The 24,151-nt window shown below is 52.4% G+C and overlaps 7 protein-coding genes across 7 annotated transcripts; 5 read left to right on the top strand and 2 right to left on the bottom strand.

Annotated features, from left to right (window-relative positions):
• Positions 1-184: 184 nt before the first annotated feature.
• Positions 185-3,027, bottom strand: QC762_212850 (uncharacterized protein). Its single transcript, XM_062888182.1, has 2 exons — positions 1,211-3,027; positions 185-1,149 (listed from the first exon to the last, which is right to left on the bottom strand). Exons 1-2 carry the CDS (start codon positions 1,322-1,324, stop codon positions 346-348), a joined length of 918 nt encoding a protein of 305 aa, XP_062746393.1. The 5' UTR covers positions 1,325-3,027; the 3' UTR covers positions 185-345.
• RPL5 (60S ribosomal protein L5) lies at positions 1,142-2,885 on the top strand (the record flags this gene model as incomplete). Its single annotated transcript, XM_062888181.1, has 3 exons — positions 1,142-1,733; positions 1,912-1,949; positions 2,021-2,885. Exons 1-3 carry the CDS (start codon positions 1,731-1,733, stop codon positions 2,883-2,885), a joined length of 906 nt encoding a protein of 301 aa, XP_062746394.1. The 5' UTR covers positions 1,142-1,730.
• A 538-nt stretch (positions 3,028-3,565) lies between the features above and the next one.
• QC762_0045670 (uncharacterized protein) lies at positions 3,566-4,044 on the top strand (the record flags this gene model as incomplete). The annotated part of the gene is made up of 2 exons (XM_062883418.1): positions 3,566-3,635; positions 3,839-4,044. The coding sequence occupies 2 exons, from the start codon at positions 3,566-3,568 to the stop codon at positions 4,042-4,044; spliced, it is 276 nt and encodes a 91-aa protein (XP_062746392.1).
• Positions 4,045-5,080: 1,036 nt separating this feature from the next.
• On the top strand, positions 5,081-9,327 carry MHP1 (Microtubules assembly and stabilization protein; the record flags this gene model as incomplete). The annotated part of the gene is made up of 3 exons (XM_062888180.1): positions 5,081-5,135; positions 5,236-8,166; positions 8,224-9,327. 3 exons carry the CDS (start codon positions 5,081-5,083, stop codon positions 8,967-8,969), a joined length of 3,732 nt encoding a protein of 1,243 aa, XP_062746391.1. The 3' UTR covers positions 8,970-9,327.
• On the bottom strand, positions 9,308-12,997 carry SPC98 (Microtubule-nucleating Tub4p (gamma-tubulin) complex component). The gene is made up of 2 exons (XM_062888179.1): positions 12,687-12,997; positions 9,308-12,627 (listed from the first exon to the last, which is right to left on the bottom strand). Exons 1-2 carry the CDS (start codon positions 12,830-12,832, stop codon positions 9,771-9,773), a joined length of 3,003 nt encoding a protein of 1,000 aa, XP_062746390.1. The 5' UTR covers positions 12,833-12,997; the 3' UTR covers positions 9,308-9,770.
• Positions 12,998-13,039: 42 nt separating this feature from the next.
• QC762_212810 (uncharacterized protein) lies at positions 13,040-15,564 on the top strand. The gene is made up of 4 exons (XM_062888178.1): positions 13,040-13,619; positions 13,684-13,973; positions 14,030-14,138; positions 14,190-15,564. The coding sequence occupies exons 1-4, from the start codon at positions 13,388-13,390 to the stop codon at positions 15,014-15,016; spliced, it is 1,458 nt and encodes a 485-aa protein (XP_062746389.1). The 5' UTR covers positions 13,040-13,387; the 3' UTR covers positions 15,017-15,564.
• Positions 15,565-17,060: 1,496 nt separating this feature from the next.
• On the top strand, positions 17,061-21,086 carry QC762_212800 (uncharacterized protein; the record flags this gene model as incomplete). The annotated part of the gene is made up of 2 exons (XM_062888177.1): positions 17,061-20,014; positions 20,066-21,086. The coding sequence occupies 2 exons, from the start codon at positions 17,061-17,063 to the stop codon at positions 21,084-21,086; spliced, it is 3,975 nt and encodes a 1,324-aa protein (XP_062746388.1).
• Between the last annotated feature and the right edge of the window lie 3,065 nt (positions 21,087-24,151).

The raw sequence follows: 24,151 nt of genomic DNA, 5'->3' as shown, positions 1-24,151 counted from the left end.
ACACACGAGACACGACCGTACCACCCTTGATATAGAAGGTCCAGCAAGTAATTATCACCGAAGCAAGCAACTATCTTGGCGTGGTCAAGTGGTTAGCTTGTGGAAGTAACCTGGACAAACAAGGGAAGGTCATGGCGTGATCATGATCTCCTGGTGGTCACGGGTTCGATCCTGAGTAAAACGTGGTTTTTGTAGCGCTCTACTCCAGCGTGGTTGGGGTTAGGTCGTGAGCTTTTTGCGACTTTTCGACCTTTTTCCTTGCCTTTGTACAGCCAACTTTCTTTATCATATTGATTAAGAGACGTGATGATTAAGGGAAACATTGTTGATCATGATTTGAATGTTCTAGAGTCTCGCCTTGCTGCCCTTGAAGTTTGGCTTGATGGGAATCTTGGGGTGGCCACCATCCAACGACAGCCCAGTCACCTTCTCCAATTCCTCAACTGCCTCATATGCTCTGCCTAATGGCACCTTGATGGTCTGAAATCCAGCCTGCTTTGCAGCTTTCAAGTTCTCTCCAATGTCATCCAGAAACGTGATTTCATTTGTCTTTACTCCTGACGACCACCCTCCCGCCTGACCTCTTGCCGTGCCCGCGTTCGCCTTCGCAAACTCATTCACCCTTTCCAGCGCATACTGATAAATCTTCGGGTCGGGCTTGCGAAGTCCAACATGAGCTGACGACACAAAAACATCGAACTGACTGCGGAGGGGGTCGTCCATGAAGTTCTCCTGATACAAGTCGTGGCCTGATGGGAAGATGACAGTGTTGCTGAGAGCAGCAATGATGAACTTGCCGCTGGCTTTAAGAGCCTTCAGGGCTGGGAACATCCACGGGTCCGGTGCCCTAGCAGATTTCATCATGTCGTTGAACAACCATTGCCCATCAAGCTTGGGAAGGGGAGGAATCTCTTTTGGCAAAGCAGGGTTCTTGGCTTGCTGGGCTTGGTAGAATGCCTTCCACCGGGCCGGGTCGTGAAGATCTTGGTTGAACCCGTCGAAGAAGGAGGCGTCCATTGGGATGTCGCCTCTTTCTAAGCGGTGCCAGAATCCGGTAGGAGCAGTCTTGGAGAGGGAGTAGTTGACCCATCCTGGGGGGATGCCAAGTGACAGCTCGTAATCGAGGATGGATTGGAAGGGTGAGATGACCTGTGATTGTTAGGATCATCTACATCTAGACGGCACATGGAGAGTGGAGAGACAAGCATACACAAACACCCCCAATATCAAATAAGAGAACCTTTGGCTTGGGAGTCGAAGATACGGGTGCCATGGCGTCGATTTCGTCAAGGATGTATTCGACGGGAATCTCTTCTGGTTCCATTTGCAACTATCAGGAGTTTACAAGACAAACCGCTGACTGATTATGTATGGACAGGCATCACCGACCACACCTACCCTTTGACAACACCGGCATGGAAGCTGAAAGCCGGAGCCGACGAAGTGAACCTCGGCTTCGGTCTGGGGTTGGGTTTGGAGAACAGATGACATAAGCGGACTTGGATGGAAGGGCTGAACTGCGCCCAGGGTTAGGGTCCCAAGCCCCTTATGGCCTGCCCCACCTTCGTCACCCAACGCAGTTTCGCACACGCCCTACTCTGGAAAGCTGTGGGGCCAAATTTTGCGCCCACAAATGCTTGCCGTCGTGGAATAATCCAACCTCCCCTCCCACTTGTCGACAAACCCCGAGCCCTGTGAGTATCGCATCGCCCAGCGAAACAACAGTCAAAATGGTAAGTTGATACAGCGATTTGTCACTGCCGTTGCCATTGGCATCGCTGTCGTTTTCACCTGCACCCGAACGAGTCGAGAGATCTGGGGAATTGGATAGAGTCAACGCAAGATGCTTCGGAGGAGGATAAAAAAAATATCTGAAGCGATAATTGCTGACTCGGGAATTTCTGAATTCAGGCCTTCCACAAGCTTGTGAAGAACAGCGCGTACTACAGGTAAGTTTCTCACGTCCTGGCCATTCTCGCGACTTTCTGGTGTTTTTTGCTGACCTTGTCTCGAAACACAGCCGCTTCCAGACCAAGTACAAGCGCAGAAGAGAGGGAAAGACCGACTACTATGCTCGCAAGCGCCTGATCACCCAAGCCAAGAACAAGTACAACGCCCCCAAGTACAGACTCGTTGTCCGCTTCTCCAACCGCGACATCATCACCCAGATCGTCACCTCTGAGATCACCGGTGACAAGATCTTCGCTGCCGCCTACTCCCACGAGCTCCGCGCCTATGGCATCGAGCACGGTCTTACCAACTGGGCCGCTGCCTACGCCACTGGTCTCCTCCTCGCCCGCCGCGTCTTGAAGAAGCTCGGCCTCGATGAGCAGTTCGCCGGTGTTGAGGAGGCCGATGGTGAGTACACTCTCACCGAGGCCACCGAGACCGACGATGGTGAGCGCCGCCCCTTCAAGGCCTTCCTTGATGTCGGTCTCTCCCGCACCTCCACCGGTGCCCGTGTCTTCGGTGTCATGAAGGGTGCCTCCGACGGTGGTATCCTCGTCCCCCACTCCGAGAACCGCTTCCCCGGTTTCGACATGGAGTCCGAGGAGCTCGATGCCGAGACCCTCAAGAAGTACATCTTCGGCGGTCACGTCGCTGAGTACATGGAGACCCTCGCCGACGACGATGAGGAGCGCTACAAGGGTCAGTTCGTCAAGTACATCGAGGACGACCTTGAGGCCGACTCCCTCGAGGACCTCTATGCCGAGGCCCACAAGGCTATCCGCGAGGACCCCTTCAAGAAGTACGAGTCCGACGCGCCCAAGAAGACCAAGGAGGAGTGGAAGGCCGAGTCCAAGAAGTACCGCCAGTCCAAGCTCACCCACGAGCAGCGCAAGGCTGGTGTCCAGGAGCGCATTGCCGCCCTTCTTCAGGAATAAATTGGTGGTTTTTGCTAGGGACTGGTTGTATCGTCTGGGCTCAAGATGGCAGCATATTCTTTAGGAGTTTAAGTGCATCCACAAAAAGATGGACGGGCACATGGGGCAATGACCAGGGTTCACCAAAAGCCAATCACTTTTCTCATGCATCTTTGACTGACTGGCGGACCAACCGAACGTTGGCGCCATTATGTGATCATGTGATGTACTTCCTTGTTGAAGCTGTTGGTAGAGCCTTTGCAAGCCGCCTCAAGCCGTTAATATGGAATGTGAATGTAATCAGGTACTACAGAGTAGCACTCAGCCATTCGGCTTTCTCAGTTGCGAGGGGCACCTCGGCCTCAATGGAATGTTTCTAATTGACAAGTTGAGGGACAAGATGTGGTGTCGCCAACCCAAAAGCAGTTCCAGACCGAGCACCTGGAGGCGTGGGTGAGGGTTATGAGGTCATGCGGGGTACTCTCACAGCATGATCGTCTGAGCAAGGGACTATGAGCTGCAAGTGATACCGAGCTGGTGGTGTGTTCCTTTCACTGGTTGGTGGTAGAAAGCTCAGATGAGGAATTGTGTTCCCCTCAAGCATGCGTGATGGGAAACTGGATGCAGTGGGTTGTCTTGGTGAGCGGTGCACGATGTGGTCAACTTGCAGACGCCAGAGTGGAATTGCCGTTCCAGGGAACATGGGGTTAGCACCGTCCGGCCTTGGCGTGGGTGCCCCGGATAGAGTTTCGGGACCCCTGAAATCGCGCTGTTTGTTGAATTGGGCTGTGGATGGATGGATTATAGGAAAATGATGATGAGAAGAGAAGCTTCTCGCTTTGTGGTGAACAGACGCACACACATACACTCGTCAGTGGTACCACATACGAGTCAACATGAGGGGCAAGGGCACGGGATGGGTGGCTACCGCAAATCTGGGGAACCGCTGAATACCGATCACCTGCCGTTACCAGACTGGCCCAAAGTTTGCCATGGTTATGATGCTGCTTCTCTCTCTAGGGTTGCGGGGGTTGAGGTGCAGAAACCGCCACCAGTTCGTTTCGTTTCCGTTCGCTCGCTCGTGGGCTTCGGCCGACGTATGTGCACGTCCAGAAAGGGCCCAATTTCCGGCGTCCGATCTGCGAATTCTCTCATGTTTTCCTGGATGGACCCGAGATGATAATTAGTGGGAGAGTCCCACCATGCCTCCGTGCCCAGGTGCCCGCTATGTCAGTTCGGCCGGTCCGGTCTTGTCTCTCTTGCTCTTGACTTGACCTGAATAGCTCCTCCCATCTTTTTGGCAATCGCCTCTTTCTTTTATCGTCACTCGATCGTGTACTCTACTTTACGGGGCAATCACCGAGCTGTAACCAGGGTGTGGCATACATTGGCATCGTGAGACATACATACAGGGCCCTTACTGAGCGAGTCGCCCCCCTCCCGTCTCCCGCCATAACCCCCCGTTGCATCCAAGCACCTCCCACCTCTCCCGTCATCTGGATCGGTGCAGCACTGCATCCCAATACTGCGTCAACCCCCTTCCACCAGTGATACCTTCCGCTTCACCGCAACGGTGAGCTCAGCCACTTCTCCAGCAGAGAAACGGTCACACATACGGGAGACAACTGTAGCGGGAGTGATTTGATCCGGCACGCGCGCGAACCACTACAAATCGGGCATTTCCAATCCGTTCAGCTCGGCGCCGCCCTTTTCTGGGTCAGCAGTGAAAGACGGCCGGGCCGCCACCACCGACACCAACACCACACACCTTACCTCATTCTCACCTCACAATCCCACCGGACCACCCCGACCTCAGTCTGCCCTACCGTGGTTGCGCGCCTCAAGCTATCGACGGCGACGGCCAGCTTTTCGTTTGAACATATACTGGGACACATACCAACCGGACTATGGCAGCCATTCATGTCATGACTGGCAACTGGACCTCGTGACGGACGGAACCCCGCGACAAAGGAAAAAAAGCACGACGTCGTTCCAACAGAGAGGCTTTAGACCGCGATAGCACCGGGCCCAACGTTGAAACGATCACATCCCACCTCTTCCCTACTTATCGTCCTACTCGCCTTTTTCCCGGCTATCACACCTTTTACACCGAGAAGAAAATCACCACTTACACCTGATACAACCCGGAACAAGCGACGAGGATAGGGGAATGCAATAGCAATAAAAGAAACAACAACCCGCCCCCTCGAGACAACATGGAGCACATACACAGCCTCGACGTGAGCTGGATGACCCACGGGAATCCTAAAGGTTTGTGCACAATTGGACCCCTGGCGGCCTGAACATGCGCCATGCATATCGTGAATGGGAATTGTCCAGCTAACAGCAAGTTCCTTTGACCTCTCTCCAGACAGACCCGTGAGACCACTACTCGGCCGTCAAAGATCACTCTCGAACCCAGCGCCCTTGGACTCGCCCACCCCCACAGCGACTACCAACGGCCATGGTAGAAACGACAGCACTCAGGCGGCACAAAGCACGCCAAACGTGGCACCAAGTCCAAACCGACCAGCGCTTGGGACAAGAACGAGTTCAGACGAAAAGCGAATACCCCAACCTGCCGTTTCCCATCCCCCTCAGCGAAGGGGCTCCTGGTTCTCCAATATCTCGCAGAAATTCAGCTCGAGCAACGGTGCGACACAAAGCCCCCCTGTGGCGAATACTGCTTCTCCCAAGCCCGCCGAGTTCTCTGTTCCAAAAGTCAACCCAGCCAAGCAGGCCGTTCTACAACATGCGGCGAAACCAGAGGGCGAGGGTCCCTATACCCCTGCTCCGCCGCGAGGCTCTCAGACAAATGGGCTCCTACACGTATTTCGAAGATTATCATCGTCAACTTCTAGCGGAAGTTTGAATCCGACGTTCAAAGCTCACAATCATGGACTGGTGGAAAGGCAAGTGCTGAATGTGGACCGGAATCGGGAGCGCTGCGCCATCTCAGGGTTGAACCAGGCCAAGCTGAGGAGGGTGGCGTTTTGCGTCGACGTGGAGATTGCTCCAATGCCCAAATACATTGACGAAATGGACGAGCGAAAAGCAAAGGACAAAGCGGCCAAGGAAATGAAAAAGAAACTCAAGGAGAAGGGCGAGGCGGAAGCTCTCAAGAACCCCAAAGCGGTGGAATGCCAAAAGGAAGTTGATGGTTCCATCAAAGCCACGGGGGAAGAAGTACCGAAGGAACCCGCCACAGAGGGCACATCCTCAACTCCACGCCTGGGCACATCGCCAGCTGCAGCTTCGCCAATACCAATATCTTCTGCTGCTTCAGCATCCGACGCAAGGAAGAAAGAAAAGAAGAAGAAGAGCGAGGAAGACCGCAAGGCCCGCAAGGAACGGAAACGGCGGCAGGCGGAGGCCAACGGAACTGTTCCTATGGAGCTCTATTACAACTCTGATTCTGATTCCTCTACGTCCGCCAACGGCGGGAGTTATCGACCTGAAACACCTGCCGGACTTGCAAATCCACCTCAAACGATGCCCACTACCAACCCAGTTAGGATATACCGCCGGTGCTGTCAGCTGCGGGAGACACATATTCTTAAGAAGATAACCGAACAGCTGATGGACCCGGCCAACTTTTCTGCTGAGACGGGTATGGTTGAGAAGCTGGATTTGACGGGCTACTACATGGCGCTGCCCGATCTGGTGACGTTGGGTGATTACCTCGCTGTTGTCCCCGTCAGAGAGCTGATTCTGGTGGACTGCTCCTTGGCAGATGAAGGGCTCAGAGTTATCCTGGCTGGCTTGCTAGCAGCGAGAAAAACCAAGGTTCTGTCACCACTAAAACGAAGGAGACAGTTGCAACTACAGCAGCAGAAATCATCAACTGGCACCGTCGATGGGCTCATAGAGCAAGGCGGTGTCGTTGAGCGGCTAGTGCTTAGCAACAACAGAATCGGCCCGGAGGGCTGGAGGCACATATGCTTGTTTATCTATCTGTGCAGGACCCTCAAGGTCCTGGACTTGAGCGGGATTCAGTTCCCACGACATGTCTGCGCTCCCCTGCCGGATGGGCAACAACCACCTCCTCAAGCTCTGTGCTCGCTCTTTGCGAAGTCATTAGGGGAAAGACTGGGGGGGTCAACACTTACTCTGCTAAGTATGGCGCAAACAGGACTGTCTACACCTCAGCTGGCAGCCGTCATCGACGGTGCTATCAAATGTGGAATTAAGAGGTTGAATCTGGCGCACAATGATATTGACTCGGAGGGCCTGGCCCACGTGGCGAGATTCCTGAAGAGCAACCAGTGTGAGGGCCTTGATTTGGGTGGGAATGACCTTCGGGACAAGCTGGGAATACTGGCCGATTCACTCGAGGTGGAAACATGCCCTCTTTGGGCGCTCAGCCTGGCTGACTGCAATCTGGAGCCGTCGAGTTTGTGCAAGCTGTTCCCTACACTGGTGAAGCTGGATCACTTAAGGTTTATCGACTTGAGCCATAACCATGAGCTCTTCAGCTCAGACCCGAGCGCGGTGGCTGTTCTGAGAAGATATCTTCCCAAGTTTGCTTGCCTCAAGCGCATCCATCTGGCGGACTGCACACTTAGTGCTGAGCAAGCCATTGCTCTGGCAGAAATCCTGCCGGAGGTTACTGGCTTGGCACATATCAGCTTCCTGCAAAACAAGGACCTTGTCGAGCTCACGACAAGTGCGAATTCTGAAGAGAAACAAGAAGAGGCATGTGCCCTGTTTGCATCGCTCCTCGCTGCCGCCAGGGTTTCAACCAGTCTGGTGGCGGTTGATATCGAGGTACCCAGCGAGCAATCGAGTGATTTGGTCAAGGCCATGGCCAAGCAAGTCGTCGCGTATGGGTTGAGAAACATGGAGCTTGCTACTGCTTTGCAGACCGCTACATCAGCAACAACACCTGCACCCACAGCTGAGGAGGGCTTGCTGTCGGGTAGCTTCAAGGCCGAGCCCGAATATCCCGATGTCCTGCAACGGCTGGTTGGACACGATGTCATGCTCTCTTTGGATGCTGATGCAGATGTTGATGCCGCTCCGGATAACGACTATGTCATCGGCGGTACTGGAGTCGTCAAGGCTCTTGCTTGCTGCCTCAAGAACAGGGGCGATGATATTTCTTCGCATTCTGTCCCTGAACTGTTGGCTGGTGAGGTGGATCAGGTTTCCTTGGGAGACGGTGAGAAGGAACCTACCACTGCGGTGGCCAAGGCCAAGGATACGAGCAAGCACCTGCTGCTCAGCGCTCGCAAGATCCGGTTGAGGCTCCAACCTGCTATCGTCAAAGCCAAGATGGCGGCGAATGATAGCCACACTTATCGTACGTGCCTCTCTTTACAGTCCTATAGGAATACTCTGATGCTAACAGTAATCGCAGACCGTCTCATGTTCCTGGATAATACCCTACATGGCATCATCAAGCGCTTTGAAGACGAGTTCCCCGACACCCGCCTGTCAGCAGCCGACGATTCGGGCGTGGACACCGCCAGCACCACTGCCGGAAACGACAAGGGCGATGCCGCTTCCTTGTCTTCCCTTGACAACGCTAATGGCAAATCATCCAGCCTGGCGTCTGGTCCTACTCCCCCTCTCCCAACTGACTCGGACCTCTCAGCCAGTTATACAGCTGCCATTATTTCCGACGCCGAAGACGACGCCGTTGCTCAATCACGCGAGTCCCGCAAGGCCCTCTCTCGCTCCAACTCTATTATTTCTTTGTCTTCCAAGGCGCTCGCAGATGAAGAGGCGCGCGTTCTCCGGGCGGGTCACAAATTCCGTGCTGGAATCGTGGCTCTCCGTCCTGAGCACTACAATGCCGCGCTTTTGAGTTCGGGAGTCGAAGAAGTCGGGGCGGATCCCAACCATGCTAGGTTACTACATGAGTTGCTGGATGAGATGGGTGACGCCGACTTGAAGAAGGAAGCAGAAGAGAGAGGCGTAGTCCAGGTGTTCCAGGAGAGGAGGCAAGATATACTCAAGAGACTGAGGGAGGCCGATCCCCAGCATTGGGACAGTTTTGTGGAGAGTCAGGTCATGGCAAGGAAGAATGTGGGGTTGCCTGAGCCGGAGGAGAGGAAGATCAAGGAGCAGGGTGTTACTGATGAGGAGGCGATTGAGGATTAAAGGTTTATTTTTATTTTTGAGAAAGCATAGCATTTTGGTTCTGAGAGTTGATTATATTCGTCTTGGGAGGGGAGGAGTCAGATATTGCATACACGGCGTGGGATGGGGGGTGGTTATCGGAGGAGTGGCGACTGACATGGAATATATCTATGAACGTGGATTCTCTTGCAGATGTCATTTTTGTTAGTCGATGAGTTACCTCAAGAAGCTTTCAACACACATGGGTATTATCTACTTTCAAGTTAGACATGGTTAGAGCCAGTCAATGTACACGTTAATCTATAGTCGAAGGCAATCCACTTTGCTCAAACTTTTGTATCACGATTAGAAACAGATTATGGTCATAAACATATATCATTTCAACACACACCAAAACACCGATAACTCTAACCGTCAAAACTCCCAAAGATGAACACCCCTTTCCCTCCCCCCTCGCCAAATCATGACAAGATACTCTAGTCGCGCCGCCCGCAGTATACAATACAACCCTTTTCAAGGCCTCTTCCACGCCGGCCTAGTCTGGAGCCATGACCCTCCGCCTTTCCCCGGGCTGGGAGTTTTCTTGCTCGGACTTACAGTCTTGCCACATGGTTGTCTCTCGACCGGTCTCACAGTCGTCACAAGTGTTTTGCCCTGTTTGATACCACCCGAAGAAGGCGTCTTCCTCACGCTTCCCCCCTCCCCTTTCTCATCAGCCCACCGATCCGCTTTCACGTCTACTACTTTCTCCTCCTCTTCCTCTCCTTTCCTCCTATCCTGCCCCGGTGGTCTCAAACCCTCACTCTCCTCCTTTCCAGCCTCCTAAGCCCTTGAAGCAGAAAACGAAACATTCACACTCCCCACATTCCCTCCCTGCTGCTGCTGCTGTTGTTTCTCCCCACCACCAGCCGAAACACCACTCCCCCCAGCGCCAGCCTTCCCACTCTTCCTCCTAACCGGCTGATACACATCATTAAAGTTCATCGACACCCCCAGGAAGCGCATGTCCACATCAGGCTGATACGCCAGATCCCCCAGCAAGATCTGCAGCCTCTGCCTGAAACTCACCCCTAACTGCTTCAGCCGTTCCTGCAGCGCGGGGAACTCGCTCTTAATATTGTTGTTCCCTCCCACTCCCCCGGCAGAACCAAAAAAGGGATCGTCCGGCCCGACAGAACTCTCCATGTCTCCCGAATTGGGCCGGTGTTTTCGCAGCAGCGAGACCGTGTCGACTTCTTGTCTGCGGGTAAAGTCAGACACCGACCACGAGTATAACCCGTCCACGCTGTCTCTGTAGTCGAGCATGTTTCGCAGCAGGAGCGACAGCTGCACCATGTACGAGTTGCGGTCTTCAACTTCTGATGCGTCACGGCCCAGCGAGGCGGCTTCCTTTTGTGCGTCATGGTGCTGTCTCCGGCGGGCACCGAGAAGTCCTTTGTGGGTGATGGAGGTGAGGTACTTGGTATGAGCCGTGATCAAGTCATCCAGTGTGCAGTCTTCTTTTCGGATGTTCTTCTGCAGCTCCCCCCAGCTGGACTCGATGACTTCAAACAAAATGTAGTATTGCAGTTGACCAACAAAATGGATCATCTCCGCGAGAGTTCCCCTGGTGGATTTCCACGTCTGGAGCACTGTCTCGTCGTTGGATTGCAGCACTCCCCTCGCGCCCGTCATGCATTTTCTCCAGGTGGATGCCAGAGCAAACTCGACGCGTTTGATCCGCCAGAGAAAGTTGAAGACTTTGAGGTACTGACGGTTTCCCCATTCGGTGACTACCACATCGACAGGGGCATCGATTTTGTATTCGAGCGTGAAACAATCCCAGCCAATATCGCCGTGGCTCAGTTGAAGCATACGGGCGTCTAGGCGGCGGAGGACCTCGTCGGAATCATACTGGGCGTTGGAGCCGCGGATGGCGTGTTCGAGCTGGGCAGTGAGGGTGTGGCGGTACTGTGCGCCAGCTGGGCGGTCGAGGTTCGCGGCGAGCGATTCCATCAGCAAGGCGATAAAGTCGCCCTGGCCGAGAAGGATATAGTTCTTCAAGGCTTGGAGGTGGTCAAACAGACGGAAGCGGGTGTTCATGAGCGTCATGAGGCGCTGCATGGTGGTCTTGTAGGCGTCGTCGATCCACTTCTCGAGCGTGGCCGTGTCGCCGTACTTGAGCTCCTTTGACGAGGTTTTGCTATAGGCGTCGACCCACTGGCTGTCGCCGCAGCTGTGGCGGATGAAGTTGAGGGACTTTCCAATCAAAAAGACCTTTTGGGCAAAGTCGGGGGTCATGATACTGGGTACCATGGCGTCGACGACTTCGTACTTGGAGTTCCACACACTAGCTTGGCCCTTGGCCTTAGACTCGTTTTGTTTCTCATTGTTGGGGTTTTGTTCGCGGACGAAGAACTCCAGATGGGGATCCGATAGCTCACCGTCGTATATCCAACGCCGAAGAATGTCGTAAAACGGCCGGGTGACGTCGGCCAGCAAGCGTTCAGCAAAAGCAGCCACCACGGGGTCACCATGAGAGGTAGAAAAGCCGTGAATCAGACTGATCAGTTGTCCGCCTTGTTTACTATAACTCTCCTCTGATATCAAAGACATCAGCCGCAAGCCCATGGTCGCCTCTCTCGTCCAAACAACGCATCTCTTCAACGTGACACCGGCTTTCCCGATGCCGCCTCGCGGTGCTGCCTCATCAAGGGATGACAATGCCCGTCGAATCTGCGCCTCCAGCGTTGCCACAAGAGTGAGATATGACCGAAGCTCATTGTTGATGGCTGCCCGCAAGCTCTGGCCGAGTAACCCCTTTGCTGGTGACTTGACAAAATTTGCAAGCCCTCGATATAATAATGAAGGCTCGGCCAAAGTGTGCAACAGTGACACTATTGGTAGCGGCAAAGTTGGCGGCAGTTTCAAAACAGTATCCCTGGTGAAGGGAAGAGTTGTTGATGATAATCCCTGAAGAGTGAAAGGAAGGTCTCTCAACAGACCCATTTCAGAAGGCTCAAACTCTAATGAGTTGTCTGCGAGCAAGTTTGACTTGATTGAAACGTCCCTTGTGCTCTTCTTGGTAGATCCGTCTACCGCACCAGGCTGCGAGCGAGCTTCTTCGGCATTGGTGTTTCGCCGTGGCCTTTCGGTTGGGAGCTTCTTCAAACCACCTGGGGCAAACACATTGTTTACGTCTTCTTCTTCTGATACCAGTGGTGGTGCGAGTGTCGACGTTTTTGACTCTGCTGTTGCCGTCGACCGGCCTGTTGCTCGTCCCGCCGCCCGCTGCGCTACTGATTCACGGAAGTTTGGCTCGCGAGAAGCTGGCTCTCGGAAACTTGGCTCTGCCGGTACTGGCCCTTGGTAGTTCTCTGCCTCTACCTGGTTCTCTTCCTGCTCCCGAAGGATCTGCGCTTGAAGTTCTCGGTCCCGGAAGCTTGGCTCCCGCGATGTCAACCCATGTGGTGCTGCTGGCTGCCTTGGTGGTGGTGGAGGCTCATTGGGATCAGGCGAGTCAGAGAGCTGATATAGGAGATATAAAATGGCCCATTTTTGGTTCAGGACTGGCAGTGACAAAAGTCGGGTATAGAGATTGGAGAAGCGTAGGGCCTGGCTAGGGTTGCTGTGTATGAGCTTCCGCTTGATGAGGTCCGAAGCATGGTTTACGTCGGCCGATATCGAGGGAGAATTGGGCCTGTTGCTTTCTAATTAGCTTTGTCTAGGCCAAAAGAGTATCAGATGAAAAATGCTCACCGCTCAAAAATGGCCCGGACAAGCTCAAAGCAAGCATCATGCCTCTCTTGAGCTGTCTGCTCGTCATCATGGGGGTTGCTGGGCACCAGGTGGGTGATCAGACTGTCGATTGCATTCGAGATTCGATTGCGCGGGGCGTGAGACATGGTTGCATTGTGTCAATGTCAACCCAGTGCCGTTCGCAATCAAGCTCTTTTGTAGGCGGTGGTGATGTTTAGTGCTGCATTATTGACTTGAATATTGGTGGATTGGACGCGACCTAGGATACAAGACAGGACGTGACGAGGGGTCGTCGTCCAGTGTAAAAGGGCTGCCAAGAATGGTACAAAGCTGCCCTGGGACTGGGACAAGGGCCTACAACTACACCCGCCGCAACTCTGTTACTGAGAGGCCCCGCAAAATTCAACTACAGACACTGAGCAACCGAGGACCTGACCACCATCAAGTTTGGCTGACCGACGACAACACCATCCATTCCAAGGCGACACCATGCCAAGTCCATCACTCTGACTGCGGATCCGCGATCGCATGAGTCTGGCCTTCATTTTGATGCGCAAATGACTGCCGCTTCACGTCGCGACCACTGTGCATTTCGCGCGCGACGAAACTGAACCCTGCTCCTTTCTCTCTTTCGCGCCTCCGGATCAGGATTGCTCCAACCATATCTGTACATCTACAACTCCAAGGCTGGCCACACCACCATGGTCGACATCGACCCCGCCGCCCTGAGCCGGCCTTCCATCAGCGTCTCTACCCCCATTCTCGCGAACAAATCCATCAATGTCTCGGCCCCGTCGCTGCACAAGACTCCCAAAACGAGCCAGCTTATACCCGCCCGCATAGACCTCGAGCCGATATACACGCAGTTAAAGTCCACCATTGGCCCCGAACAATGGGTTATTTACAAAGAAACAATCACGAACTTCGTGATCGGTATGCGCCAGCGGCTCTGCATCATACATGCCGGGCCAAACTTGCTGACCATGTTTACATACAGGCCGCCTCAATCAAGCCGAGTTCAGCGAGCGCATAGACCCAATATTAGCTTCCCCTGACGGACAAAGAGAACATCTACATAACCAGCTCATTGCTGCCATCTATGGAAATGTCACGAGGGAGATGCCCGACCAGGGCCTTGCGCCCTGGGTCAGTGCCAATGACAAGCCGTCCACCACGGCAGGCAACAAGCCCGTGTCTGGTGATGCTGCCGAAAGGAGGTTAAAGGGAGAGGTCATGCAGTTGCCGGCACGAGACAGGCGGAGGATCAAGGACATTGTACAAAACGATGTAAGCCTTCTTACGACCACGGCTATCCACGCTGGAGATACTGATCCTTTATCTAGTTCGACCCATTCAACTCCTTGGCAGATGTATTTACAGACCAGAGCCGCATCAAACCTGCCAAGACCACCGAGGTACCAGCAAGCGCAGCAGGGGGTCTCAGTCGCATGAGTATGTATCCCTTCCTTACCCCTTATTTGACTCTTCACTAACAGCGTGTAGACTTTGACCTCGAGATCCGAAAACGCTTTGCCCAACCTCTTGCCGTCGAGTCTGGCGAATTCCCTGACGTATCTAGTATCGAAGCCCGCATGTTGCCCTTTTGCTATGAATCTGGTCTCGTCTCCGGCCACGCGCCAGAAGCCGCCCAGTTCATGTCTATCGCCACCGACACGTTTATAAAAGAAGTTCTTACGCAGGTATTCAGTCGTACTCGCAGCAACGGGCCCGGCGACTCTGGTAATGCTGGCTTTGGGCCAGGGGGTGCATGGGTTCAGACGCACAAATACAAGAAGCAACTGGCAAAGGAAGAAGAAGCGTTCCAAAGGGGAGAGCTGACCAGGGACAAGAGCGGGCTGTTGCCGATCGAAGCCAAAGCTGCGAGCGAAAGAGGACCTCTTGGAATGACAGATTTGAGGTTGGCGTTGGATGTGGGCGACTGTGGAATGGCAAACTTCCCGACAATAGTGAAAACGATTGTCAACGACTACCGAGAAGGAGAGTTGGAAGATTGGGAATCTTACACGTATATTAAGAAGGAAGGTGGAAGGATATTAGGCGAAATCGACGATGAGGATGTCGAGATGAGCGGCACGACGACAATGGTGAACGGAATGCCGTCGTTAATACCATTACCAACAGCAGCTGGTGGCAGCAAAGCCCTGGCCACGGCAACCACAGACCCACCACCACTTACAAATGGAATAGGAGGGCATAGTCACGGGCCAGATGCCATGGATATCGACAACGATCTTTGGTGGGAGGGAGCCGACCCGGCAGATGGCGATTTCTTGAATTCGGTATTGGATTCGACGTTGGCTGTGGGGTAAGACTTTGCAAGACTTGCTTGTCATTGCTCTTGTATTTTCTCATTTGTTTCCTGTGCTTTCAGATTCCCCTGTGGTCATTTATTTTTGGTTTATTTGGGGTAGGATGGTGGGTATTATATCTATGTTGTGGATGGCACTCCTGGCTGGCGTTTGCATTCTGGCGAGAGCGACATAGGCGATGTCATTTGGCGAATTGGCGTACATGGGGTAAGATGCGAGCGGTTATCTTTGCTTTGCGCTTATACCTGGAGTCAGGGGGTTGCATTTAAAGCCTTTTTTCCCTTCACTGCATTTTCTTGTATATCCTGTTTGATATTGTAGAACATGGGGGCTTGAGGCTTGATGGATGGTGGGATGTTTGAACAAGGTTGAAAAGCGTAGTTGTGTGTTGAGAGGAAGGCAAGCATTCATGGGAAACTAAAAGAGTGTGTGTGTGTGAGAGAGAGAGGAAGAGAGCGCGAAAGAATATTCTATTACTGGCTGTGGTCCTCACCTTGTAGGGCTGCCTGTATTTTATGACCGATACCCAATTAAAAATAGCCCGAGAGGATATGGACTTCATGTGACGAACCCCGATCCAGAACCTCTGAGAGGGATACTCAGTTGAAGGTGCTTCTAGATAAATGGTTCGGTGCAGCTAAACAGTGTACAACAATAGCTTGTCTCAATCACAATAGTCTGATACCAACGAATGTGACCTGTATTGCATACTGCGGAACTATCTACCAGCTATCTAGTTCCTCCGTATATATAGACCTGTGGATCACCTGGATCACGTTCCCTAATAGTGATCTGGATCACGTCCTCCTCCTGAGGCTCACTATGATCACCGTGATCCTGTCGCTCCGCTCACCGGGATCACCGTGAGCCTTTCGCTCCACTTCTGATTGGTCCGTAATGATTGGCTAGGAGCGTCCCGCGCCCCGTGCGTTGGTTCTTCATCAACGATTGTGACATGCAGCTAAACAGTGCACAACAAGATGTCTCAATGTAAACACTAATACTGTGAATACAAGCGTGAATTGCATACTGCGGAACTGTCTATCTACACCAGCCAGTTCCTCCGTATATATAGACCTCCCCTGAGTCGTGCTCAGTCTGATCAGTACCCTGGTCACACTGATCATTCTTCCTGCACTGTGATTGGCTCTCCTGGGTGTTTCCCCGACTGGTCCCTGCTCCCGTGGTTCCACAACTAATCGTTTAGTCACGTCCATATACCAGGGTTGTGACATTTAGCTATAATAACTATAAAAAAAGAAGTTTTACAGTTAAATCAAAAGTGAAAAGCTATATTTCGATACCTTTTCTAGTGGTAATGGTTTGGGGTGCGGCTCACAGGCCTGAGGGTTTGAGTAAGGAAGTGGGGCTCTCGGAGGATTCGGGGGTACAGGGGTCATGTATATAAGCGGTCTGCTTCGGACATTCTATTTTAGACAGGACATCGACTTTTGTTTCTTTCGAATTTTGAGCCTTGCACGCGTGCAGGCAATTCTGGCCCTCTGATCAGGCCATTCCGGTGCTTATTATGTAGCCTGCGAGCCCATAGTGTCTTTTCTTTGTCCTGCGTGAAGTGCGGCCTGCGAGCGAGCCACTGTCACGCAGGTGTATTCATTCAGGGACCTGTTGAGGGTATATTTGTGCTGTCTTGGTTGTATTTGTGTGTTTTCTCACCATTTCAGTAAAAGAGCTAAATTATAAAATTCTTCAAAATTTAACGTGGTTTTTAAGCCCCTGATGGGGGTGGTAGTGGCTGGTGCCACACATCAAAAAGTGGAAACGGAACTCCCGTTTGCCGCTCACAGTGGACGCGTTCTGACGCGCTTCCCAGCAATCGCGACGTGCCGTGGTGGGGCACTTAAACCTAGGTAGGTATTATGCCGCCCTACCCTGTGCTCTTCCTCGACAACACCACACCACCTTTCCACCCATTGACCCATTTTGAACTTCTTGTCGAGCAGTTATCGGGTTATGCTTTGGAGTTCAGCATTGTACTTATAATTCTTAGGCCGAATTCGTCCTTTATTTGGCAATATACTTCGCCATGCCTTCCTCTCCCGCCCTCTCAAGGCGAAGTGGCAGCGCGACACCCCTCGCCAGCCCTACCACCACGCGTATTCGCACCCATAACAGATTCCTCAACTATGGAAGCGACAGCAGTACCAGTGAAGGAGAAGACGACGCGGAAATTTTACGACCAAGGGGCAAACTGGCCGCGAGAATGCTGGGCGGAAACACAGAACCCACAGCCGATTCAGAATCTGAGAAGGACAGCCCAAAACCCTCTTCACCCAAGAAGACTGCTGCGACAAAAGAAGCCGAGGATGACGACGAAGATGAATACGAGATCATCGCCGCGCGGCCTAGAAAGTTGAAGGCACGTCGCCAACGGAGCGCAACACCAGAACAAGAGCCAACAGCAACAGCGCCACGATCCCCGTCACCAGAACAGAACCACAGTCCAGCGCCACAAGAACTTTTTGTTTCGCCTTCGAAACCCTCCGGAGAAGCTGGCAGTTATGATGAGGACCTCCCTAGCCCCTCTCGTCTGGCCAAGAATGCGAAATTCGAGGCACTGGTTGCCAAGAAGAGGGCGGAAAGACTTGCTCGGGAAGCAGAGGAGGCTCGCAAGAAGGCCGAAAGGAATGCCATGATTATGGATGATGAGGATCCCGAGGACTTTACGGACGATGAGGGTGGCCACAAGCTCACACAAGAGGGTGCCAAATCACGGCCCTCCGCTCGCAAGGCTAGCAAGAAGGCATTGGAGGAGATGAACAGAGAAACGCAGCGGATGACCAGAGCCTTGCAACTTGCGCACGAGGCCAAGGTTAAGAAGAAGATTACCAAATCCACCCTGTTCGAGAGGTTCAACTTCAAGCCTGCCGGCGCTGCTGCTTCAACAGAACTACCAAAGGAGAAGGCTGCGCCAGTCAGCTCTAGCCGGGCGGGTACCCCAGCTTCAGTTCAGCAGAGTGATGCTGAACGCAAGGAGGACGACACACCTCCTAGCTCACCTCCCGAGGGCGAGAAGGAGAAGGCGACTCCAGTACCACAGACGATACTCCAGGACAACAGTGACGTTGAGCTCCCCGCGGTCGGAGAGATGGCCGCCTCAGCAGCTGCTGCCCCCAAGAAACTCGACAAGGGCAAAGGCAAAGCCACTGCCGCCGAGTTTGAGGCCGAAGACAAGGCCGAATACAAGGCCAAAGAGCAGCACCAGATGCCCCGCGTAAAGCGTAATCTCCGCGTCAAGTTTCCGCAGTTCTCCGTCCGAGCCAACACAGCAACTGCTTCTCTCGACGATGAGGACGACGACCTCCAAGTCCAAATGCCCTCCAAGATTGATCAGATTCTCTCTCGCGTCAACCCCAACCAAAACAAGGAGCCCAAAGCTCTTCTCAACCTCCGCCGTCTGGCTCAACTGGATGACCCGGACAAGAAGGCGGGACCGGTACCAACCAAGCAAAAGTTTCAGCAGCATCAGAAACCTGCCATGACGGTGGGCGAGCTGCAGATGACTCTGATGCAGCGGGCCAAAGCGCAGGCCAAGCTTGAGCGGGAAAGGCACCTTGAGTCTCTCCGGGCCAAGGGTATCGTTGTCATGACTGCTGAGGAGAGAGAAAAGGAAGAGCTAGAAGTTGAGGACATTGTCGCCAAGGCGAGGAGAGAGGCTGAGGAGATCATGGCCAAGGAAAGGGCGGATGCCAAGGAGGAGAGGAGAAAGAAGCGGTTGGAGAATGGGGAGGATCCACTTGATTGGGATGACAGTGATTATGATGGAGAGAGCTGGATTGGTGAGGGTGAGGAGGAGGCGGAGATTGAGCTCTCTGGTAGTGAGGAGGAAAATGAGGACGACGAGGAGGAGATGGAGGATGGTGGTGTTTTAATCGACGATGCTGCTGAGGAATCTACCAATGAGGAGACGGAGGAGGTTGACGCGCCCAACTCAGATGACGAGGATGGTCTTTTTACAGCCAGCTCCAAGCAGGCCCGTCGCAGGGCGTGGAAACAGACTGCTGTTCTGTCTGATGACGAGGACGAGGCCGATGAGGGTGTTGTCAAGGCTACGCCTAATCCTAAGAAGATTCTGGCCAAGTCACCCTCTGTCCGCCAACATACCTCCCCCAGCGTCCCAACCTCAGTTTTGCGCTCAGCCACCAAGACGTTCATTCCTGGTCTTCCCGTTGCTGGCCCTGCCGGTCTGGGTTTGACCCAGATCTTCCAGGGCACCATGGACGACAGTCAGATGGGCTCGGCTCCTCCTGATTCTCCCTCCCAACCCAGGCCTACGTTTGATATGGGCGCCTTCCCCGATTCGCAGTTCTCACAATCTGTTCAGGAACCAGCGGACGGTGTCGTCTTGAACAGCCAGCCAGCCCCTGGTGAGCAAGACGCAGAGACACGGGGCATCCAAATCCAGTTCTCGCAGTCTCAGGTCCACGGCTTTGACTCGTTCTTGCGGGATGAGACGTTTGAAGCTACCCAGGTATCAGAGCTGATCGAACCAACTCAAGACTCTGGCTTCAAGAATTTTACTCCTCTTCAGCGGAGCTTTATTGAGGAGCCTGCCTCTACGGTGGAGACCCTTCCCGCGAACCAAAACAGTCAAGCCGACTCTCCCTTGGTACGGCGCACTGGTAAGCTTCGCCGGAGAGCTGAAGTTGCTGCTTCTGAAAACGAGGATCAAGATGAAATTATGAAGGACGACATCGAGACCGACGCTGCTTCTTCTGCCAACAATGCATTTTTTGCCATGAAGGAGGCTGCCCGTAAAGAAAAGGAGCGCAAGAGGAAGGAAGCATTTGACAAGAAGAAGAGCAAGGCCCGTGAGATGGTGGAGGAGCAAGCCGAGGAGTCCGAGGATGAATATGCTGGTTTGGGTGGTGCGGATGGCGAAGACACTGACGACGAGGACGCAAAGTCTGTGCAAGAGATGATTGATGATGAGACGGCTGACAAGGCGGAGGATGAGCGCAAGTTGGCTGCTTTCTATGCGTATGTTTCTTCTCATGGCTTTGGGTCAATTTGGTACTAACTTGTATTCAGTGACCGTGAACGTGCTGCGGACGAGAAGCAAATCAATAAGCTTTTTCACGACATCACTACTGGTCTCCTGCGCCGCAAGCGCGCTGGCAACTGGGATGAGCTCGATGATGAAGATGACGGCGGGGAGGCCCTCCGTCGTATGAAGCGCCGCCAGTTCGCCAAGATGCAGCGTGCACTCTTTGCCGATGAACGTATCAGCAAGGTCGCCGAGAACCCACGTAACCAAGCCTTCCTCAAAACCATCGAGGACCGTGGTTCAGACGACGAAATGGACTTCATCTGGGCGCCTCCTCCTCCTGCTCCAGGTCTTGACTCTCAGAACTCTGCAACTGGCGACTCCTCTAATGAAGCAGTCACCATCCCCGACAGTCAACCCCAAGAGCAGCAGCAGCAGCAGCAATCTACCAACCCAAGACGCACAAAGCCAGGCCTCACCAACAAGAAGAAGCCCTCCAACATCGGCGAGATTAGGGAGTCTCTCTCCAACCTTCTCGAGGACGGGCCTGGCTACAAATCTTCCTCCGTCATCCCCGCCACGATTCTCGACTCTGACTCGGAGGGTGAAGGCCCCCATCCCTCATCGGCCTCCTCCAACAAAGAGAACAGCAAGCCTCAAATCGTGGACCGCATCTCCCTCAAGCGCACATCATCCAATACCTCTTCCTCCACCCGGCTCGCGTTCGCCGGTTCATCTGATCGGTCGTCCTCGTTCAAGATCCCACCCCTTCTCCGCCGTGCCACTACTAATTCGTCTACTCTATCTGCCTCGTCAGCGGGCATGTCTTCTACCGGTGTCACCACATCCAACCTGCAACAAGTCAGGGCTGAAGACGGCGGTATCAAGATCAAGCAGACTGCCTCCAAGAAGTCGGGTGTTAGTTACCTCGCCAGAGGCAACGAGAGGTTGTCGGCACTGGCGGAGAAGGAGAAGAGGAGGGAGGACAAGAAGTTCAAGGGGGCCATGGTGGGGGAGAGGAAGAAGGCTTTGGGAGGGATGTTTGGGGGCGGGAGGTTTGAGTAGTTCTTTTTGCGGACTGCAGTGTTTTTTTACATTTTTGAAGGGGTTATCAGGCGTTTGATAGGGATAGGGTTGAGATACGGATATGTTTGGAATATTTGTACTGGATATGGTTTTGTGTAGGGGGGTTAATAGGGTCATGATGGGTGGGACATACCTGGGTCAAAAAGGGAGAAGGTCCATGGCGTTTGTGTTTTGCTGCAAGGGATATATATATGTGAGAATCGGCTTTCAGAATTCAGAATTGTGATAAAAGCAAGGTCGTATCAAAATTGTAGCTGTGTTTCCAATTGATTATCTAGTGTCTACATCGCAGCAAATAAAAATCAACAGCAACTGTTCAAACGGCAGCACCAAAACGCCGTCACCTTCTATTCAGCAATCAAACAACCCATAAAAAGAAAAGAGAATGTAACGACGGGAAAAAGGAGGGGGTGAGAAGTCAAAGTCTTCCAATATTCGCTAGTTTTCGAAAACTAAGAAGTCTTACAGTCACTTCTTGAGTAATTTGACCCTTTAGGAGCTGAAAAAGTCGTTCTACAGTGTTCAAAAGATTTGAGCGCCTTTGGGAATTGAGAAAGCTTCGGTGGCTCTGAATTTGCTGCGAGGTTGAGAACTGTCGAGATGCCCAGAGCATCTAGGGGATGATGAAGACTCGGGAGTTTCGGAAACTGTGGTCGTTCTAGCCTTTTCATAGGTTGTCTGGAGGGGGGCTTCCTCGAACTGCCCAGCGAGAGATATTTCCCACTGTTTCCTCGGGCTTCTCACATTGGACGATCAAATGTTGTTCCTCGCCAGATTTTGGGCACTTTCTTCGTGCACAGTTGCCGCCTCCGCCAAGCCTAGGGCGCCATTAGTAAAGGCGTCTGGGTACTTTGGAATAACGCGTTTCCATAGCTCGTCCTCTGTGTTGTCGACATCGCCTTCTTCCAAATCTTTGATATCCTGCTCCTCTGAATCCTCCTCTGAATCTTCCATATCCCCCTCTTCTGGATCATCCATACCCTCCTCCTCTGAATCTTCGGCATCATCCTTCCTTTTCCAACTTTTTGACATCCTCCTTTGGCACGTCAATTTTTTTGATTGGTATCCACTGCTTCTTTTATGTCGATGGCACCCCTGGACAGCTCCTGGCGGATTGCTTCAAAACATTCATTCAGCTCCCCAGCACACTCTTCGTGAGTTATGCCAGTGGTTTCCCATTCCACGCCCCTGTTGGTATCGTTGATAATGTACGACAGCATTCCCTTCACTTCCTGCCAATAGAGTTCCATAAAGGTCGTATAGAAATTGACCCAGTATTCTCCTGGCTCCTTTGCGATGCGCCATCACTTATACTTATCCTCACAAGGCAGGCCAATCTACATACCTAGTCAGCAAGCAACAACTATTCTTGTGTTTTGATATTGCCTCACATCAACGGGCTGCGTTCAGTCAGCCACATCATTTTGATTGGTAATTTTCGGTGAGGTAGAACCCCTGTAGTTCTGAAGACATTGACTACATGTTGGTACTTTCTTGGAATATCTTCGTGGGTTGCACTGCTCTGATTTGGGGGCAGGGCGAGAAATGTAGGTCTCCTGTGCCACTGGCTTCATATACCCAAAACCTACTGTGTCGCCGACGGCCGCCCCTGCTCACCCACAATCAGATTCATAGTCTACCCATTGGTCTGATATACTTAGGTGAATTCATAGGAGAATAGTGGATAATATTACAAAACATCAACTTCGACACACACACAAGACTCAAAAAGGTTGTACAGAAATATCCCATTCACCCGATGTCTAGTATACACCCTCCCCTCTCTTAATCTCGAGATGCCAAGATGCCTATATGCTACAAGACCACCAAGTTTTACATCCCGCCTCTTCCTCCCTTTCTCCTAGACTATGTAAAAACATGTTATCAACAAAGGAAAAAACACATGTTATTAAGTAGGTCGTCCAAACAAGAGAACTACAAAGGTATGGTGTCGCCCCCGTCTTCTCCCTCCTCCCCCTCCTCCTCCTCTTCTTAAATTCCCAGAGCTGGTTGCCTGTTTCATCGTTTCCGTTCCCCTTCTCTTCTTCTTCTTCTTCTTCTTCCATATCGTAGCATCGTGATTTCCCACGCTTAGCGCCCCTCTTCTCCATGAAGAGCCCGATGAAATGCGTATAAAATACCGCGCCGACCACCCAAGAAAGAGAAAGAGAAAAAAAACCAGACCATATTTTGGTGAAAAAAAACCAACCCGGCCAGCAATGCACCAAGAACCCTTGCAGTACATAATCTCTAAGCATGTAATGTGTTGTGGTGTGTGTAACCCGTTGTGCCGAGTCCGCCCATCGTACATAAATCGTCATGTCCCTCGGAAAAGAAAAAGAAGCGGTCATGAAGCCAGGTCCCTCAGAGCCGATGCTTTTGCAGCCAAAAAAAAAAAAAAAAAAAAAAAAAAAAAGAAGTGACTCCTAGCGCATCCACGACTTCGACCGTCTTCCCGTAAGAAACTTGTCTTTCAAAACCAAGAACTCCAGAAATGTAATGTGTTCCCAGCAATGAGGTTCCGCCAGATAATGCACATGTGAGCAAATCAAACGCCTATTCCTCGCTCCGGTACGCCCCCAAAGTCAAGTAGGTATAGATGACACCCTTCCATGCGAAAGGAACCCAAATGATGGTGCTACGCCGCTCCCCTAATCGGTGCTGAACTATCTGCAGCTACCGTGATGCTTTTTTCCCGGTAAAGCCAGAAAACTCCGATGAATGAGTCTTGTCGATCCTTTTTTTTTTTTTTTTTTTTTTGATGATTTTGTGATTTCTTGTTGTTTGAGTGTACAAGGAAAATTGACGTTTGTCGTTAAACGAGTGGCTGCGCAAGGCGTAGTTGTTAAATAACAAAAAGTGGCGATAAGAATGTCGCCCGATTGCCGAACGCTTGAGCGAAGCAACTGATATCCCCAACAATACGCGTACATGCTCCGTAGTAGCGGAGTCCAAATGGTTCCGATATCCCATCCATCATCGATCGGATATCCAGCTCTGCCTAGCTGACCAATTCTGTTATTGTTTACACACACATATGCTCC

Source organism: Podospora pseudocomata (assembly GCF_035222375.1).
Source record: "Podospora pseudocomata strain CBS 415.72m chromosome 2 map unlocalized CBS415.72m_2.2, whole genome shotgun sequence".
Lineage (NCBI taxonomy): Eukaryota > Fungi > Ascomycota > Sordariomycetes > Sordariales > Podosporaceae > Podospora > Podospora pseudocomata.
The sequence above is the reverse complement of the archived record's forward strand: the minus strand, read 5'-3'. Positions and strand labels throughout refer to the sequence as shown.

What these genes read in the sequence shown, in the direction of transcription:
- QC762_212850 (XM_062888182.1), bottom strand. Translation starts at nt 1,324, where the DNA reads ATGGAACCAGAAGAGATTCCCGTCGAATACATCCTTGACGAAATCGAC. An exon ending in TTGATATTGGGGGTGTTTGT is followed by an intron (nt 1,150 to 1,210) that starts GTATGCTTGTCT and finishes TAACAATCACAG; the next exon opens with GTCATCTCACCCTTCCAATC.
- SPC98 (XM_062888179.1), bottom strand. Translation starts at nt 12,832, where the DNA reads ATGTCTCACGCCCCGCGCAATCGAATCTCGAATGCAATCGACAGTCTG. An exon ending in GTCCGGGCCATTTTTGAGCG is followed by an intron (nt 12,628 to 12,686) that starts GTGAGCATTTTT and finishes AGAAAGCAACAG; the next exon opens with GCCCAATTCTCCCTCGATAT.
- QC762_212810 (XM_062888178.1), top strand. Translation starts at nt 13,388, where the DNA reads ATGGTCGACATCGACCCCGCCGCCCTGAGCCGGCCTTCCATCAGCGTC. An exon ending in AATCACGAACTTCGTGATCG is followed by an intron (nt 13,620 to 13,683) that starts GTATGCGCCAGC and finishes GTTTACATACAG; the next exon opens with GCCGCCTCAATCAAGCCGAG. An exon ending in AGGACATTGTACAAAACGAT is followed by an intron (nt 13,974 to 14,029) that starts GTAAGCCTTCTT and finishes TCCTTTATCTAG; the next exon opens with TTCGACCCATTCAACTCCTT.